Source organism: Cicer arietinum, chromosome 7 (assembly GCF_000331145.2).
Source record: "Cicer arietinum cultivar CDC Frontier isolate Library 1 chromosome 7, Cicar.CDCFrontier_v2.0, whole genome shotgun sequence".
NCBI classification, from domain to species: Eukaryota; Viridiplantae; Streptophyta; class Magnoliopsida; order Fabales; family Fabaceae; genus Cicer; species Cicer arietinum.
The window spans coordinates 32,653,520-32,673,934 of record NC_021166.2 but is presented as its reverse complement, the minus strand read 5'-3'; the positions used below and the strand labels follow the sequence as shown (position 1 = coordinate 32,673,934).

Sequence of the window (20,415 nt, the reverse complement as noted above, 5' to 3'; positions counted from 1 at the left end):
TTTAATGTTCGTATGATAAAAATTATGTTTCAATCGATATTGATTGTATTTTTTGTGTTCAGATATCTGACGACTCGAGATCATTTCATCCAGATCAAATTAAAGAAGTTCAAGAACGTTGTGTGGATTTCATTTTAGAATTAATTAAAGAAAATGGCGGTGCTTGAATATGTGTCTATTGAATATTGCTAAATGTGATTTTGTAATTTTGTTAATGAACATCTAAATCATTTTTCGTCTTGTCAAGAGTAGTCAGAAATGGAAGACATCTTCTTTGTACTCTATATTTTGTATGAACTTCTGATATTGTATATTTTGGTTATTAGATGGTTATATAAAATTGTAGTTGAAAGTACAAAATTTTGATTTGAAATTTAATACGAAATATTGTATGTATGTATGAAGCAGGAGCATAATAAAAATGAGAAATTTATTAAAATAAATAATTATTTTAACCCTATCTACTAAGTCAGTTGATCAAAAGAACCAACTTAAAAAAATAATTTGTTGAACTGAAATTATGATGTTTAAGTCGGTTTAACTGGACCGACTTAACAGGACGAAGCTATGTTAAGTCGGTTCATGAAACAACTTAAAAAACAACATGTTTATTAACTCGTTTGCTATTAACTCGGACAGAGAACTGATTTAAAATGTACATTTTACCTAACTTAAAAATGTAAAATTCTACTAGTACGGTGTTCGTGAGTAATGTTACTTGTGACTTTTCCAAGTATCAACGTTTTTACCAAAGGAAAATCTATGAGTAACTTTACCTACGGAGATTCGATCAGTCATACTACCCACGAACATTCTTTAGGTAAGTTTATCCCACTGTTTGTTTATGGTAAATATTTTCCTACAAGCGAAATAGCTATGAACCCGTGTCTGTAGATAATCCGTGAGTAATTTTACGTTACATACAATATTTCCGTGGATAAAGATAAAATCTGTCATTGGTAACAATAGTTTTCTTGTAGTGTCAATTTCACTCAAACACCGTAGTTTTGATCACGAAGCATCGTTGATGAATTCTACCAAAATATTTGTAAGAACATATATAAAGTTGATATCTATATCAAAACACCTAGTCATGATAGTTTTATGCTTTTATGGCTCTTAAGGTAGTATTTTCTATTTATGTTTCATTGAATTTGATAATTTCATGTTTTAATGTATTTCAATATGTGAGACAACTTAGCATTGTGTTCTGTTTATTTTAAGAGTTTAATTTTTATTTTATTAGTATAAAAAGTGTTACATAGTCGCAAATCATGACTATTATATGTGTAACTTTATAAGTAGTTATAACAAAAAAAAAATAAAACATTATTAATGATCTAACCATTATACTTAATTAATATTGTAAAAACTCTTTACACTAAATAATATATATAAATTAAATTTTTATTTTAAATAGCGCATTTATTATTATTAGTTTTAAAATACAAAATAAAATTATTTTATAATTTCAATCTTATATAAGTTGGCCACACAACTGCATATTCGTGCGAATTCACATATATTTTCCAGTTGTGATTATAACAGAAATTACTAAGTGTTGAAATGTTGCGGAACTGGCCCCCATCCTACACACAACATATTCATATAAAATTTTCTGTTTATGATACTTTGAACAATTATGCAAGCAATAACCCTTTTTCAACTTGAAATCATTCCTCAATTTTTACCCAAAAAACCAAAAAGTTGCAGAAACAGATAAGATTTATTCTTTTAAGAAACACACAAAATAAAAGGACGATTTTATTTTTCCATTAAGCATTGATTTGCGAGTTTAATCTTGGCTTTAGTTCCTTTTAGTAGTAAAATTGACATAGTAAATCTGATTAATAAAAAAGTTTTATGCTTGATGACCATTTGAAAGAGATGTAACACCACACACTCTCTATACCTTGTCAATGAGTTATAGCATAGGTTACGGAAGCTATATGTAAGTTTAACTTTTAATCCCAAAATTTGCTATTGCGTAGTGAACAAGCTCCAAAATGCAACACGACCTAAACAGTTATTAGCCATAGTGCTAATTCTGCTAAGTTATCCAATAATGATAGCTTTGATGATGGAAGCACAATAATTAATAAAAACAATAGTAAAAAAATTATAAATTAATAAAGTATGGTTATTGCTAATATAGTACAATTAAAGTATATGAAATAATGTAGGGAAGGAAGAAAAAGAAGGGCTAAAGCACTATCATTGGTCCCATATCTTGTCCCCTCACTATCTCTATGATGTGATCTCTAAATTTTATTTTTTTATCATATTCTTCCACTTCTATTCAATTACCTTATTCATTCACCCCCTCAAAGAAAAACCTTTCCTTTCTTTTTTTCTTCAAAAAAAACACACCAAATGAATAATCAGTAACAAAAGATATGTCCTCCAAAGGAAAAGATATAGCTGAAGGATCATCAGCAGATCATCCTCCTCAGCACTCACAGCAGCAGCCGCCGCCTTTGAGTAGATATGAATCTCAAAAGAGGAGAGATTGGAACACTTTTGGTCAATACTTAAGGAACCAAAGGCCTCCTGTTGCACTTTCACAGTGTAATTCAAATCAAGTACTTGATTTCCTTAGGTATTTGGATCAGTTTGGGAAAACAAAAGTGCACGTTCAAGGGTGTATTTTTTTTGGTCAAGTCGAACCACCTGCTCCTTGTACTTGTCCTCTTAAACAAGCTTGGGGAAGCCTTGATGCACTCATTGGAAGACTAAGAGCTGCTTATGAAGAAAATGGAGGGTTACCAGAGACAAATCCTTTCGCTAGCGGCGCCATAAGACTTTACCTTCGCCAAGTTAGAGACTCTCAAGCTAAGGCTAGAGGGATCCCTTATAAGAAGAAAACGAAGAACAAGAAAAATGTTTTGAAGCCCAGTAGTAATGGAGACACCTCAAATTTACCAGCTATGCGGTAAACATATTCTCTATGTTTCTTTTGGCTTCTTCTTCAGGATATATAAAGGTATATATTAACTTTCTTAAATTAATTTGTTGCTTTTTTCAGAAATTGTTTTGATCACATAGTTTTTGATTAACAATAACACATACATCATGATAAGGTATAATAAGTACACAAGATCATTTATGTATTGCAGTATTTAATTTACTGTTTAAATTTTCTAAAACAATCAAGATTACTAGAAAAGGAAATTTCATCAAATCCCATAAAGGTTCTTTTGAAGGTATGTCTACCTATTGCATATTGTATTTTCATTCATAGTATATAACCCTAGTCCATCAGCTTTTAAAACCCTAAATATCAAATATATATAATTTTTGATAAATGCATAATAATAAGTATGTACTTTGTGCCTTCTTTTTATAATTTGTGTTTACATTAATTGAATGATCATATAATTGGGACTATGGAATGCTAGATCTACCATCCATCCATTCTCTATCATATGCTAAACGACAATGTCATTTTAATTGGTTTCTGAATTTTTGTTAATTTTTTTTATATATTGCTGATATATAATATATTATATGTGCATTATGTATATGCTTTTTTTCTACACAATCTTACTTCTTTTGGATTGATTCACACTATCATCCTGAAATTGGATATCTCTTATAATATATAAGGATTTAATTAAACTTTAATTGATATAAAGATTTTCCTATTAACTGTATTCTAAAATATATAGGCAAAAGTTTAATGGTTCATAGAAATTAACTTAGTGTCTCGAAAGTTACATGTCAGCAACTACAGATGTTATGTACCAGAAAGAACATAGTTTTCATAAAATTACTTTGTCTTATTTTACGATATTTTGTTTTATTTCTTTATAAATGTATTGCTAATTGAGAAATTCTACGGGCGTAAGTTTCACGTATAATGATATATTTGGTTTTTAAATTAATAATTAAATGATTTTTTATGAAAATATATTTCTGAAAAATTATAATAACTAAATAATATTTATTAAAAGTGTCAGCGAGATAAATTCTTTTTTTTTTTTTAAATTTTTGTTACTCATTATAGTGAGTATTGAATACTTTTTATGATAAAATGTAAAAAATTAGAATATTGTTTGTAAATAATTAAATGATGTTTTTTTATAAAATAATTTATCCTAAAATACAAAAGTTGACAAATAAATTTTAATTCATAAATTTTTTAATTAATTTATTGGTTTAGAGAGCAAATATAAAAAAAAAAACACTTCAATGTGTTATTGTATTGTAGAAGCTCCCTTACTAATTAATATAAGTTTATAAGCACTTTCCTTTCGTGCTTAATTGTATTTGAATTTTATAGGTAACTCGATTGATAAGCTAAAAAATATCAAAAAAAGTATTAAAAACGAGGGTGGGTTCAAACCTACAAACGTATGACATTTGCCTATAAAAAAAAATGATATCTAGCCATGAATAAAACAGGAAATCCAAGATTCAAACACTACAAAGCAAACTAAGTAACCACTAATTTAATAATATTTTGTTATAAAAATAACACTATTAGATTAGCTTCAAATCAACGGCCCGTCAAATATTTTTACTGAATTTCCCAACCAGCTCTAAGCCAAAGAGCCATGAATGTAATTTGTTCACTAGCTAATTACAAACTTATCTTTTTTTGTTTAATCGTCAATGTTAGTAATAGTATGGTTAAACGCTACACCTTTTCAAAAATGTTTGGAGTATATTTTTATATTTATTATACATTTTGAGAGAAAAATAAATAAAATAAGTGATATAATAGATTTGATACGTTGAATAATGTAATAGAAAAAAGATATAATAAAAATAAAATATTAAATAAATGTATAAAAATTAACGTACAATTATAATAGTTATTACATTTTTATTACTTTACTCGATAACTCATTCAATCGATAATCAAGAAAACTTTACATCCATATAATGTACTAGATTATAAATAATTTATTTTTTGGTAATAAAATCTGAAATGCATTTTATTTTGAAAAAATGTTAAGTATATCTCGGGAGTTAATAATATATAATAAGAGATAAATAAAATAATATGATATTCGTGATGTTACATGATGCGATAAAAAAGACAAATATAGAAATAAAATGAAGTGTTAATTAGTCTATGGTAATTTGAGATATATGTTTATTATCCTGGTTTATTTTGGGTTGGTGATTTGATTTATTTCAGGTTCCTAAATAATTACGAAGTCCTGAATCTTGAATAACTTCGATCACCTGCTGCTAGCATTCCAGGATTCGGCGTTATAATTATAATTTATTCTACGCAACATCTTTGGGTCCACTTAAACCGTACTCTTTATGTGTAATTTATTATTTGAATGAGAATTTAGACTCAAGTTGACCCAGAAATTATTGAGTTAATACTGTATCACTCACCCTCATGAGTTTGAACAAGTACAATACCAAACATTACGTATATAACTTCATGGATGTTTTTGATATATTATATATATTTCTAAATCTGTGGCTATGCTTTATATTGCAGAAAAATATAAACAAAATACAATCAATGCAGTTTAAATTGCGGTTATAATATCATTGTGTTGAGTTTAAAATCTGTAGTATTATAGCTACAATTACATTTGTGGATCGCAATTTAAAACAATTTTAATGATATATATATATATATATATTAAGTAAAAGTCTTGAACTAGAATATACCAATTGTTTTTTGTTGTGAAGAATACTGGTTGATTACATAGTATTACATTAATCAACAACGGTACTTGCATTCACGGGCGGAGCCCATGCTCTTATTTTTAATTATACAACCAAAATGTAACTTGCACCGGGGGCCCAGCCCATGCTCTTATTTTTAATTTATACAGATTCATATATTATTCTGATTTGAGAGCACGATTCTTTGCGTTTAATTTTCTCCAGTATTATTATAATTTAGGTTCTTAGGTCAATGATTTCTCCTTTATCAATTTTGTTACAATTCATTGGTACGTATTTATTTTGGTTGTCACGGGCAAAACTTTACAAATCATATGACAACATAAAAACATGAAATTGAACCCATGTCTTGGCCTAGCCATTTATATATACAAACTTTATATTGGGCAGAAAAGACACTAATGTATTTTGTGAAAATATTTTGTGTTGGAATTAAATTCATAATTATATACTCAATACACATTATAAATATAATCATATTTTTGTGCGAAAATCGTATAATCATATTAGCACATATATAAACAATTTTACAATTTACAAAAAGCCGCGTAAAACAGCGATTTATAATGGTGTTATTTAATATAAATGCAGTCTAATAACAACCTATAATATCGCTTTATTAACATCAGGAGATAATATGGTCATTCACTTTAATACTCTCTCGGATATACGAGCACGTCACTCATTTTTTCAATCTCGTTTAAATAACGTATATATCAAAATTATTCTCGAAATAATTTGTGCGCGAATTTGGAAACAGCCCCAATTTAACCTCTCCATTGTTGCTGTCGGAGGAAGGACTGAAGAAGCAACAACTATGGACTACTTGAGCAGTGGCATATGAGATTACTAACAATTTGGTGTGAAAAGAGCCTTCGATGTTTTTGCATATATTAAAAAATATCATAGAACTAAACTCGGGGAGCCTCTAAACAAGTAAATGAGTTTAAAGAAAAATGTGACGTGGTTGTATCTACGTGAAAATGTCTAATCGAGAGTATCAAAGTGAGTGAAGAAAAGTGTGACGTGGCCGTATCTACTTGAAAGTGTCTAATTGAGAGTGTCAAAGTGAGGGATGGTAGCATTTCTCTTAGTATAAATGTTGGATAATAGCCATGTTTAATAACGCTTTTAATAAAGATCACTCTCAAAATACAGCCAATAATAGAACTTTTATATGTATAAGTGCTGTGAAAGAACGATGTTATTTGGAATAAAAACATCCAACCTCCTTGTTATATAGTAACACACTATCATATATATTTTTTTATCAGATCAAGGATCATATTTGCATAAATTTATGATCTTGCTTTTAAATAAAGAATATGAAAAATAATGATATTTAAAACTTCAAAATTATAACATAGGTAAAATTTATATTAAATTTGATAATTGGATATAAATTAAAATTACATAATAGTCACTACGCCAAATATTACATTTTACAACGCGTCTTTTACAACACTTTTTAACTAAAAGCGCTGTTGTATAATATTTTAAAATTAACGGAGGATACAACAACGCTTTTCTGACAAACACTTTTACAAAAACGCTGTTGTAGGGTATATACGGTCATAATGTTTACAACGCTTTTGCTGTAAGCACTGTTGTAGGTTTTGACAACTCTAATTCAACATACAATATAAGAAAAAAAAATTGATTTGCAGCAGTTGTAAGGGACACCTGCGGCAGTTATAACCGCCTCAAAAAGATGATTGAGATGGTTCTGCAATGTCGCATATTCGTGCATCCCGACCGTCGGCAACATTTGCGACGGTTCTTAACCGCCTCTATATATATTTTACGACAGTTAGAACCGTCGCTAAACACACTCAAATTTATTTGTTTCTAAAAAATTGCGATAGTTATCAACCGTCGTTATATTTATTTAAAGGCAGTTTGAACCGTCACAAACCTAATAATTTAAAATAAAAAATTTGATCTTTTTCCCTATTTTTTATTAATTAAAATACAAAATATTCATAAATACCTAAATCCAATTTGTATAAGTTTTTCAAAAGAAATAACACCAATTCATACATTGAAGTTAACTGAAACAATAAATAAAGTAGTTTAAATATTCAAAACATTAGTGGAGTGACTAAACATACAAAATAACTCCATCAAACATAGAAGTTCATCGAAATATCTAAATAGTCCCTAATGATGTTGTTCCACGATCATCAGGTTTGTGGCTGGACGCAAATGAACATCTACCATCTATTGGCGATTATATGTCCGTTGCTTGGAAAAAAAAGTATATATTAACCTCAATGAATATTGATAAATATTGCCAAATACTAATTAACTGAATTTCTTATATAGCTAGAAGCAAACATTACACAATTGATATTTTTAACCAAGGACCAACAGTTCTCACATGATTTTTTAAATAGGTTTGCTATGAAAACAATTTTACCTATTTTTCTCTAGAATTTTGCATTTGCAACAAGAAAACAATTTTCTCCTTCAACATATCAACTTCAGAATCCCTATTCTTAAGCCTATCGATTTCATCTTGCATTTTCTCCATCTTTTGATTAGCTTCGGAGGAAGACATTGATCTTACAGAGTGAGAAGTAGATGTAGTAATTTGAGACGATGTTATTCCAAGTCCCATACAACGAACATATCCAGGATGTTCTTTTCCAAACACATTAACAAATGCTTCATTTGAAGAAGGAGTCTTCCCAATTTCATCTTGCAATTATTCCTGCACAAACAAATGAAGCAAACTAAATTCCTCTTTGCAACTCACTATTACCAACCAAATAAGTAACTTTATAGCTTTGAAACTCACTATTACCAAAATTAACAGTTGCATCTTTGATTTATAAAGTGGACAATAAGAAATAGTTACAATAACATAACACTTCTATTATTTACACTTACATAATTTTCCTTGGTCTCGTCATTGACAAATGACCCATCAGAATTTTTATGACAATTGAATACATTTCACCTCTACTGTATTTTCGACCATCTCTCAATTCTTAAAAGTAAACACATGTAATAATTATATATATATATATATGGGTAAACCTTTAAAATATATGTGATATCAATACTGTCATCTAACTTTTTTCAAGAGTTATAAAATAAGAAATAAATTTAGCATAATATGTAATTTTAAGTATTAAATTGGTTTAGTTTCACTTTGGCCACTTTAATATCTTAATAGTGCGATTTTAGTTCATTTAGTTAAAACGAGCAATTTTTCCCATCACATTTAAAGGTGCAAATATGAGAAGGGGGTTGAATTGTGTTTGTCTAAGTTTGATTATTTTATCTAATTCATTTAAAATTGGTTCGAATTTGGTAATTTACTTAGAATAAAAGTAGTAGCAATCATGTTAAGTGATCAGAGGCAGAAGTAAAACATGAATTACAGAATTAAAGTGACATAAGAATTTATCTTGGTTCACCGTCAACTTAGTCCATCACTTAGAATGATTTAATCCACTAATTTAAAACTCGAATTGACTCTATAAGCCACATTTTCTCAACACAACCTGAAATCCTACAGATTTCTTGAGGAACACGAAATCTACTATCGAGCTGGATTACAAGAGTTTAGAATAAATTGGTTTGCTTTTAACAAGCTGATTGTAACAATGACTCTCACACTAGAAAACACTTAGAAAATATTTCTTTTGAGTAAGTGTTTCTCTAGACATTAACATTATGAACTCTAATGACTTAGGAAATTTTGTGCTTGTGAGTTCTCTTATTTCCTTCTTCAGCCTTGAATATCTATTTATATAATAGGTTAGGGTTTTTCCTTTGTCCTTGCAAAATCTAAATCATATCGTTGCAAATAATAATGGTATCTTCTTGTGAGTGTTTCTTCTTGTAAACAATTCTTGATCATATCTTCTTATAAATAATTCATATTTTATTGTAGATAAATCTTGATCAAATCTTCTTGTAAATAATTCATATCTTCTTGTTGATAAGATCTTGATCATATCTTCTTCAAATCTTGATCATATCTTCTTTTCAACTTGGTCAAAGATTTTCTTCAATTATAAATATGAATCAAATCTTATTTTAGATTGTCTTCAAAAACACAAATCTTCAAAAGTTTTTTATTCGGTTAAGTCTTATTTTCATACTTAACTCTTTCAATTTCAGTCGTTGACTTTCCATTAGAGGTATTAACTTTCTTGTTGGAGTGAGATGTTGTGTTTCTTGAATAATGATAGTCAAAGGTGGAATTGCATGACTTAGAACTAGTGGCATTGGGCAAATCACCTTGTTGAAACTTCAGAGTCAGTGTAACATTAGCGGTTGCATATCAAAGGCAACATTTGGAGTGTGTTGCACTATTTTGATCAGCGAATTCTGAGTTATAAATTTTTGATTTCAACAATCTCTTCAAAGTTAATTATACTTCGATATGAACTCTTCAAAGGCATGTTGATTTTGTGCACATCAGAGACATGCAAGGACTTCAGAGGCATGCTTCAAATTCAGTTTTAGAGGCTGTCTTCAGACTCATTCTTTAGAGACAATATTCAGACCCAAACATCAGACCCATACATCAGACGTAGACATCAGAGGCAATACTTTGTATTCCTCTGATCTCATTAGAGACAAACGCATATACTTTGTGTTCCTATGATCTCATCCTCTGGTTAGTTTCTTCTGGTCGCTTCCTTTGGCACCTTCCTCTAGTACTTTTCTCTAATTTTCTTCTTCCAATTTTTTCATACTTACTGAAGCCATTGATCCAAATTTATTATTCTCATAAAACACTTTTTTTAACATCAAAACTATAAGTGGAAAACTAACTTGATTTGAATAATATTTACCCTCTTTCAAAATTTGTAGTCCCTTACTTGTTTTTCCAAATTTTTTGTTGATGTGGTATGATAGAGTGAAATTTTTAACGACTTGGCATGACATGATGGGAATTATTTTATTTTAATTAATGGTTTACAAAAAATAATTAATTTAATTGAATAAAAAATTTATATTTACTTAATTAAAAAAACTAAAATTAGAATCCATAATTTCAGTCTTGATCGATTTTCCTTTTATTTTGAGGTTTCTATAAATTATTCAGCTACTTTCTCCATCACATGATTGGCATTCACTAAAATTCTATTCCCAACTCCATTCGAGCTTAGAAAATGAAGTCTTTGAACCTTTGTCAAAAAGATATTCAAGGAAGATGCGATAAGGTTCAACCTAGGTACCGAGAAACCGATAAAAAGTTTAATAGTTCGAGGAGAAAATCTCAAGAAAGCTCATATTTCGACTGCAATAAAACGACAAATGAGAGAGAAAGAGAGAGAAAGAGAGAGAAAGAGAGAGAAAGAGAGAGAGAGAGAGAGAGAGAGAGAGAGAGAGAGAGAGAGAGAGAATCATGTTGGAGATATAGCAACATTCTGATTCAAACTCTAGTTCAGGTTCAGATTCATATGACGACGAGTGTTAACAGTTTAGTTTGAATTCGAAGTATTCAAACTTGGAGAGCAAGGAAGGAAGAACGGAAGGAGATGGAGAGGAAGGAGAAGAAAAGGAGGAAGAGAGAAAGAGAGAAGGAGAGGAAGAGGAGGAAGAAGAAGAAGGAAAAAGAAGAGATAAGGATGAAATACAAATGAAAAGATTAAGAAAATGGTGAATAAATTTGTAGAGTTTGACTCAAAGATGTTCAAGTATATTGTTAAAAACATTCAAATTGATTGTTATTGTGATTTAATCTAATATAAATATGTGCTTCATATTGAAGGTAAGATATTCTAATTTTTTGTTTTTTAATAAGGTAAATATAATTTTATTTTATTTAATAAATTAAAATAAAATAATTTTCTTCATTTAATGTCAAGTCAATAAAAAGTCCACGCTATCATACCACATCATCAAAAAATTAGGAAAAATGAGTGGGGACTGCAAAATCAGAAAAATGATAAATGTGAGGCCAAAATTGCTCATTTTAAATGCAGGAGGCAAAAATCACACAATTGATAAATTGTAGGAGGCCAAAAGCACATTTAAACTTAATAAATTAATTTTTTTTTCTAAAAAAAATATTAACTTAGTCAAATAAAAGTATCATATTAATGTGTCAATTTTTGTTAGTTTTTTTAATATTTGCCGAAGTAATTGTCATCCAGTTTAACTTGTGATCCATTAGTTCGATCAACAACTTAGTAACTCAATGTCTCAACCGAGTAGAATTGCGTTTTAATACTATGGTTAAAACTATTAAGAAGCTTTTTCATAAGTTTAAAAAGCAAGCTTCAAATTGAAATAAGAAACTTGTGTCGAGTCACTTTAAATATTTCTACCTCTTCTCTTCATTGCAATGTTTGTATTATTTGTAAAAATTAGGTGTGGTGGAGTCATCATAGCAAACTGAACTGAGTGATAAAAAGTAACAATAATGTTCAAGCATAAACAGAGTGAAAGAAAAAGTAGAAGACCATATACCACCATAATACTTCTTGCAATCTTTTCTTGTGACTACTTCTTACCTACAATATATTTGTTTTGAACTCAAACTAGGAGACAAAAACGTGTTGTTAAAATATTTTTGTACGTTATTGTTAATATGTTTATAATACATAGAAAGAGTTGGATAAATATACTTCTCTTAATCCAACATCTTGCAATAATACAACACTTTTCCAATATAATATACCAAGATTGTTTTTTCAAGTACACATTGCTTTCTTTATAAGACAAAAAAAAAATCAGCTTTTTTAGACAGCATTTTCAAACATTAGTTAAACAAACACAAAAGTAATACACACAACATGCAAGTCACATTCTAGTTAGTTCGAAATTCAAGAGTAATAAGATGAGTACATTACAGTAGGTTGGTAATACTTTTCCTACTGGTAATCGATTCTCAAATATAAATTTTTTGTTCAAAAATTATAATTTTAGGTTTGATCTAATTTTTTCTTTAATAAAGTAAAATTGATTTGTCCGCGAAAATTACTAATTTGAGTAAATTATATATACGTACTATACTAATTTGAATAGATGTAAACACGGTGGCGGGCAGGGGCCACGTCATCTCCAATTTTTAATATTTTTTTATATATATAATAACCATATATTATCAAAATAATAGTCATAAATTATTAAAATATTCTCAAACCTTTATGATTTTGAGAAACTAACATCTCATTTTGCATCTTCCCTCTTCACCTATGTACCTCTCTTCTCTCACATCTACTCAATTTGTTCTCATTCTCTTAGAATTTATATTAATGAAATATAATAAAATTAATACAAGGTCAATATATAGATAAACTACCTAATATCGAAGGATAAACTAACTAATCTCAAACAGACATATTCTAATTAGTTAGCAACTCAACTACTATCCATTAGCAAACTTTACATGTTAACTATTGATATACTATCCATTAGCAAACTTTACATGTTAACAATTCATATATGACATAGTGTGATACTATTTTTTTAATTGTGAATTATTTTAATTAATATGTACTTTTTTAGGAGTGACACGATATTTAAACATAAGAAAATTGATGCATTTTTCAAGATGAAAGTTTTCGACAAAGATGAAAGTCGTAGAATGGATATATTTTATTTGATTGAATTGTGTTAAGTTCTAAAAACTTGTGTGAATTGTGTGACTTGTGAAAATTGTAAAACTTGTGAGAATTGTAATTCTAACTTTTTTAACTTGTCTACTATGTATGAATTGTGTGAAACTCTAAAAAAAACTGACTTTTAGGAATTTCAATTATAATATTTTCATAAATACTTGTCGCTCCCCTCGATATTTTGTGCAAAATTCACCACTGCATGTTAATGTTTGTATATATATATATATATATATTAAAAATCAAAGTAGTATAATCCACATTAATTTAAATATAAAACATGTTCTTTTAAGCGTAATATCATTAAATATGTTTTATTTATATTTTCCCAATAAAAATTCATAATTATTTTTTGGACTAATAAGTATTCCTAAATGTGGTAATCATGCATTATGAACTAACCACGATGAAGCATTTTTATAATTAATTTATATTATACTAGCATTTAAAAAATATAATGTCCATCATCTTATTGAATTTTTATTTTAATATCCTAGTTTTATTTTTTTTTTCGCCAAAATGTCACGCCTTTAAAAAATATTATAGAAATGTCATACTTTTTAAACTCAGTTGATGATTGCATCTTGGGGATGCAACGAGCTGAAGGAAATTGTTATGTGACACTTTATACTAATTATGATGCCGATTTCTCTGCGGTAGTATCGATACGTAGGCTCATTGATTGAGTAACTTGTACTGAAACAATAGACAATGCATTATTATACTAATTATAAAAATTAAGAATTAAATTACTAAAAATTATATTAATTATAAGAAGTAAGAATGAAATTATTACTCATAGAAATAACTTTTTTCTTCAAAGCATTATCCTTAAATTTCCTTGCAAAATTTTGTGAAATATGTCGGACGCATAACACATGCTTTGACGAAGGATCTTGCCACCCATTATTCAGATTATTATAACCACTCTTAATAGATTCGTGTCTATCTGAAATCAAACAAATGTTGACTTATTGAGTGACGTATTTTCTCAAATTTCTCAAAATGAAACTTCAACCCTCTTTTGCCTCACCTTCCACAAGAGCATAAGCAATATGAATTACATTGTCGTTCCCATCATGTGCAACTGCTACCAATAGAGTTCCCTTGTACTTGTCGTACAACCAAGTCCCATCAATTTTTACAATTTGTTTGGAGAATTTAAACGCAGATATGTACGAAATATAAGTCCAAAATAGTCTATGAAAGATCTTCATTCCACTTATCAAACTATTGTCATGATAAGCTAGAATGATTTTCATTTCAATTTTGGTTCTTGGAGCAAATGTTTGCATAACCAACAACCATCGTGGGAGTTGATTGTAAGATTATTCTCAATTGCCATAAATTTGTTCGATTACTTTATTTTTTCCCAACCAATCCTTTCTATAACTAACTATTTAGTTGTGCAAAGCCTGAATCTGAGCAATAATGACCTTCACTTTGATTGAATGGTACACTCTCATAACTTGCATTATGCTAGTACATATCATGTCAGAATCGAGCTTTGTATGACCTTGTGACAGTGCATAATTTATGCATGTATGAGGCGCATTCATCGATAGAAGGATACCGAAATACAATCGATCATATGATGGTTCAGGAAGTAATATATTCATTCACATTTAGTTACACTTTTTTAATTATATTTTTTTATACGTCTTAATATTTACTTTAGCCTATTTTTAACATATTAGTTTTGTTGGAGATCGTATCTCGGGTTCCAACACGAGGTACCCGAACAAGAGATGAACACTTAGACTGCATGTACCTATCTGCACTGTTATCATATCGTCGGAAAACATCATGCAAATAGAGTCGCACTTCAGTTCCACTTCCATCAACAAATTTCCCAACCACCGGAGGATGTGACAATCTACCATGAAGCATGACATTGATGATTAGGGGTGGGAATAGGTTAGGCCAAGCCAGGCTTTGAAAGGCCTGAGCCAGGCCTTCGATTAATTTTTTAGGCCTAAGTCTGACCTACGACCTATCATAGGCTTTTTTTTCGGGTTTGCCCTGACCATTTTAAAAGCATGGCCTGGCCTGGAAGCCTATTTAAAAGTCTTATTCACATTAAAATATTTAAATATTCTACTCATACCACATGATGCTCTCCACATACCAATATCAATGTACATATCTATATATATTAAACAAAAAATAATTTTTTTAACAAAATAATTTAAAAAGAATCTGAAACAAACATCTTTTAAAACCTAAAAAATAATTTTTGATTTCAAAGAATATTTTTTTTTTCTTCTGAAACAAACGCACCTATTGTTACCTCTCAAACAAATATGGAACAATACTAAGTGATTGAATAATTGAATGACTACCGAATATGGAACAACTACCAAATATGGAACGGCTACCGAATATGGAATGACTACTGAGTGATTTCCTAATTGATATAATTTAAAATAGGAAATATTATTATTAATATAATAATAAAAAATAACATTAATAAATAATAAAATATATATAGGTCGGCCTGTCAAGTCTAATAGGCTTTTTTATAAGCATGAGTCTGACCTATTTAAATAAATAGGCTTTAAAAATAGCCTGAGCATAACCTTTTTATTAAATAGGTCAGACCATAAGTAGGTCAGGCCATAGTCCCTTGACGGACGGTCTAGCCTATTCTCATCCCTATTGATGATAATTGGAGTGTGGTTTAGAAAGATGAGATTCAACATTGGAATGAACGTCATAATTGCGTATTGCAAGGTCAACTCGTAAAAGATGTTTTACGCCACAATAGAGAGTATATGAATTGGTGCAAACATCACACCAAATTATATATATATATAATTATATATATATATATATATATATATATATTGCACCAATTCATATACTCTCTATTGTGGTATATATATATATATATATATATATATATATATATGTATATATATATATCTGTGGAAAGATACATTCGAGATCCAAGTTTGCAACCTTCAACATATCCTGATGTTCGCTCAACCCCTCAATCAATCCCGCAACAACTTACCATGCACCAAACACCGTCTTTATCATCATCACCACATCTACATGAATCTGCAGATATACCAACTCAATACTACGTTCCTTCAGTGGCAACAATACCAACTCCAGTTCATTCGACAGGAAGTGGAGTTTTCTATAATTTATTTGGTACTCATCGCACAACTCCTAAGTCGGCTTGTGCTGTTTTTGATACCATGTATAACATCGAAACTCAAAATTATACGAAAGCAGGTGGTGGTGGTTCTAATCCACATACATATTATTACGAGGATAATTATCAAATTAAATTGACGATCAACCACAACAACCTCAAGCCGTACAAAGGGTTAGACGAGTTCGACGACCTCGTAAATGTGGAACTGGAGAACTTTTAGATGGAAATAATTAATTTAAATTTGTTGTATTTTGTTTTCAATTTGTGGTATTTTTTTCTTTAATTTAATGTATTTTTTATTTTAAATTAATGTATTTTTATATTATTTTATTAATATAATATTATTTTATTATTATTATTATTATTATTATTATTATTACTATTTATTAATGTATTATATTTTATTAATAGTATTTTGAATTTTTAAATATTTTATTTATTTATAATTCATTAAATAATAACTAACAGTATTAATAAAATGAAGAAAAAAAAATACCAGTATATGGTTGCATCCCCAGGATGCGACCTTCTATTAAGATAAAAACAAATTTCTTCAACTCGTTGCATCCCTCGAATGTGACCATCAACTAAGTTTAAAAAGTATGATATTCTTGTAATATTTTTTTCGAGGTGTAGCATTTTGGTGAAAACATAAATAAAACTAGGATATTAAAATAAAAAATCCCATCTTATTTATGTAAAAATATATTTAATAAATTTGGAAATTAAATATTCAAACAAGTGTAATAAATATATTCTAAAAGACTCAACAACTTGTAAAAAAGACTTTTAAGATATTATTATTATAATTATAAATCTAACGCTTTTTGAACAAGTTATAATTTAATAATTTTAATAATATATTTATTGATATAGATAAGTATTTTTTCAAAAAAATATTTGTAGATTAATATGGTATTTGAAGTCAAAAATTAACAAATAAATAACACACTTTAAATATTAAAAATCATAATTTTTTTATTATTTTCATTTATCTGTTTCTAATTATGATGTTTATAGGATTCTCATTTTAAATATGAATATATAAGTACATTAGTTATTTTAACAATTCACTAATATATTCACTTTTCAGTTTCTTGGAAATCAAACTTGGTTATAATGAACACTTTATTGAAGATCTTGAAATTTGTGGTGTTACTTATTGTTATTGCAGGTACTTTGGCAGACAATGTACAAGGAAACCAACTACCACCTTGTTGCAATAATATAGAATGTCAACCAATTGGATGTCCTAGGCTCCCATGTTGTCACCCTCCAGCCAGTGATATGAAGCTCTAAAACTTTGCAGTTTTCACTGTGCGAAAAAACGCATTTTACAGTGTTTTTTTTTTAAGTATCCAATAATTATGTTTAAATAAAAATTCCATTTTATATGAAATAATATTGCATAAAAAAGATTGGTTATGCATTTATATTTTCTTATTTGTTGTAATAATTTCACCAATAAGATTTGCTATTAATTTATATATTGTTATTTGTTGTGATTGATTTCCTTTTATTGGACTTATTTTTTGGAATATATATATATGAAAACATATCAAATGAGATTTATTTTATAATGAAAGTGAGAGAGCAGTGAATTTTAGATATTAATCAAATTATAAATGGTTAAAATAAAACAAAAAATCAAGTGACTTTTTTAAGTGGTTATGTGACACTTTCTATCATGACAATCTATTTATGGTTGTATAGTCAAGATTCAATCATCTCACCCTCTAATAATAAAAATCCTCTCACTTGACACATCTCTATTGGAAACTATCAGTGAGAATAAATTTCTTTTATAAAAATGAGATGAGTAGTTATAAGAATACTTAAGAAATGAGAGTGTGAGGAGTTCTTAAAATGGATAATTGAAATTAAAACGCTAAATTAAACTAATCACATGGTTTATTTTCATATTTTCTCATACAACTACTCAATTACACAACTATTCAAATTGTTTCATATTTCCTACATCTATCCTAGTTGGCAATTCAAATAGGCACCAACTTCAATTGTATCTTTATAATATTTTGTTAAATTTAAGAGAAAACTTTTAATAATTTTTTATATAAGAGTGAGAAGAGTTGTTATATTAGATTAAAATGGATGGAGGAGATTATAACACTCAATCAAACTAATCATATGACCTATTTTCATTAATGTCTATTACATAGCCTTCAAATTTTTGTTTTACCAATGTTTAGAGAGAGCAATGTTGTTTTTATGAGTTGTTTTACTCAAAACTTAAACATTTATACTGTTTTTCATGCGAAACTCATTGGGGCTATGCACGCAATTGAGATAGTCTTTAAAAAGGTTGTATATATATTTAATTGGAAACATATTCTAAGATTGTGACTCATGCTTTTAAAAATCATAATATTGTTCCTTGGAAGCTAAGAATTAAATAGATAATTGTGTCGAGATAACTAAAAATAATAAAATATATATTTTATTATTTCTCATATCTTTAAAGAGGGAAATCGTTATGCAAATAAGATTGTTTCCCTAAGTCTACAACATAATGATTTTGATTGATGGAATATTATGTCTTGTTGTATTTTAGATTCATATAAGTGTAATAGGTAAGAGCTTCTTGAGTATCATTTTTACTTATGTTCTCCAAGGTACAATAGTTTTGTTTTACTCTGTACTCTTTTTCTCTTCACCAATGTTTTTATTCCTTTAGATTTTTCTAATAAATTTTTTAATGAGACAGAAATTGTGTACGCCCTTAGTAGTTGTTTACTTTGGGTTAATTAATAAATAGAGCATAAATGGAGTTGCGATGTAAGTTTACTCTACTTGTCTCCGTGTGTTCGTACATTCTTTCCCATTATATATATTTTTGATTTAAGCAAAAGAGATCCATAAACATTTTGAGTTTTGTGTAAGAATGTCTCTTAATCATAGTGGAAACAGTATTGTTGCGTGGATTATAATTCCTTGTTGAAGTTACAGTGAATGGCTAACTAGTAACTATAGGAACCTTGTATCCTTGATAGAAGCAGCCCATGAAGTATTTCTTATCAAACATTCTATTATGTTCATACATTGACTTTTGGGGTGTTTTCATTCCTAATCCTTTGTGTGAAAAACAAAAGAAACCACAGATTTTATCTCATACTCTACAATTATATTTTTATCTCCATAATGTTTCGATAAATTATTCTACCTCAAATAAATTCAAAATGTCTTCTAGAAAATCCAAAATTTAAGGGTTTTTTTTGGTTTATTTTATTTAAAAAAATGAGGAAAACAAGTGTTTTGAGTAAAATGTGGTGTAGGGATATCAAGGATTATGAGGTGAAATCTTAAAAAAAATGCATATATTGAAATATCATCTTGTTGCATATTCAAATCTAACACCTAATGAGTAACATGCAAAAGGCCAAGTGCTTTTCCCAAGTGGAAACTGCCGGTTGAAATCAAATTGACTTTTCCATAGTAAGAACTTCTTCCTCATCTCTTAAACACATTCTAAAATCATAACATTCTTATGGTTTAGTCATCTATCATTGGAGAGGCCTACACTATGAAATGTGATATGATATTGTCTTGTGTAGCTTAAAAGATGTTCAACAAAAACGTCGATCAATTAAATTCCATGACCCATAACGTTTCCATCATTGCACTAATTTGAACAAGTAAGAAAAATGTACCAATTATTTTCTATATTATCCTCACACACAATACATATGCTAGGAAAACATTCCTGCATAGTTGGCAAAAAGAAAATAGTCGCTTTAAATAACTTAGAAATTTGCATTTGAGATAACAAAACTATGTGAGTTCAAAATTACAATGTTTTTCATTGTCTTCCACTCAGGTAAACTTAATAAGATAAAAAATATGCATTAGTAATATCTTGGTGAATTAAAAACTTCGCATTTAGCATCCAAGGTCCTTTATTCAACAATCATGACGTACCAATGTTTCACCACGAGAAACTCATGTTATGCCTCTAGAGAAGCATGCGTGAAATCTCCTTGCAAG

General features: G+C 28.6%; 1 protein-coding gene across 1 annotated transcript; it reads left to right on the top strand.

Moving 5' to 3' along the window:
• The first annotated feature begins 2,282 nt into the window (after nt 1-2,282).
• Nucleotides 2,283-5,425, top strand: LOC101514778 (protein LIGHT-DEPENDENT SHORT HYPOCOTYLS 7-like). Its single transcript, XM_004516021.4, has 2 exons — nt 2,283-2,983; nt 5,147-5,425. Exon 1 carries the CDS (start codon nt 2,397-2,399, stop codon nt 2,934-2,936), a length of 540 nt encoding a protein of 179 aa, XP_004516078.1. The 5' UTR covers nt 2,283-2,396; the 3' UTR covers nt 2,937-2,983; nt 5,147-5,425.
• Nucleotides 5,426-20,415: the final 14,990 nt, after the last annotated feature.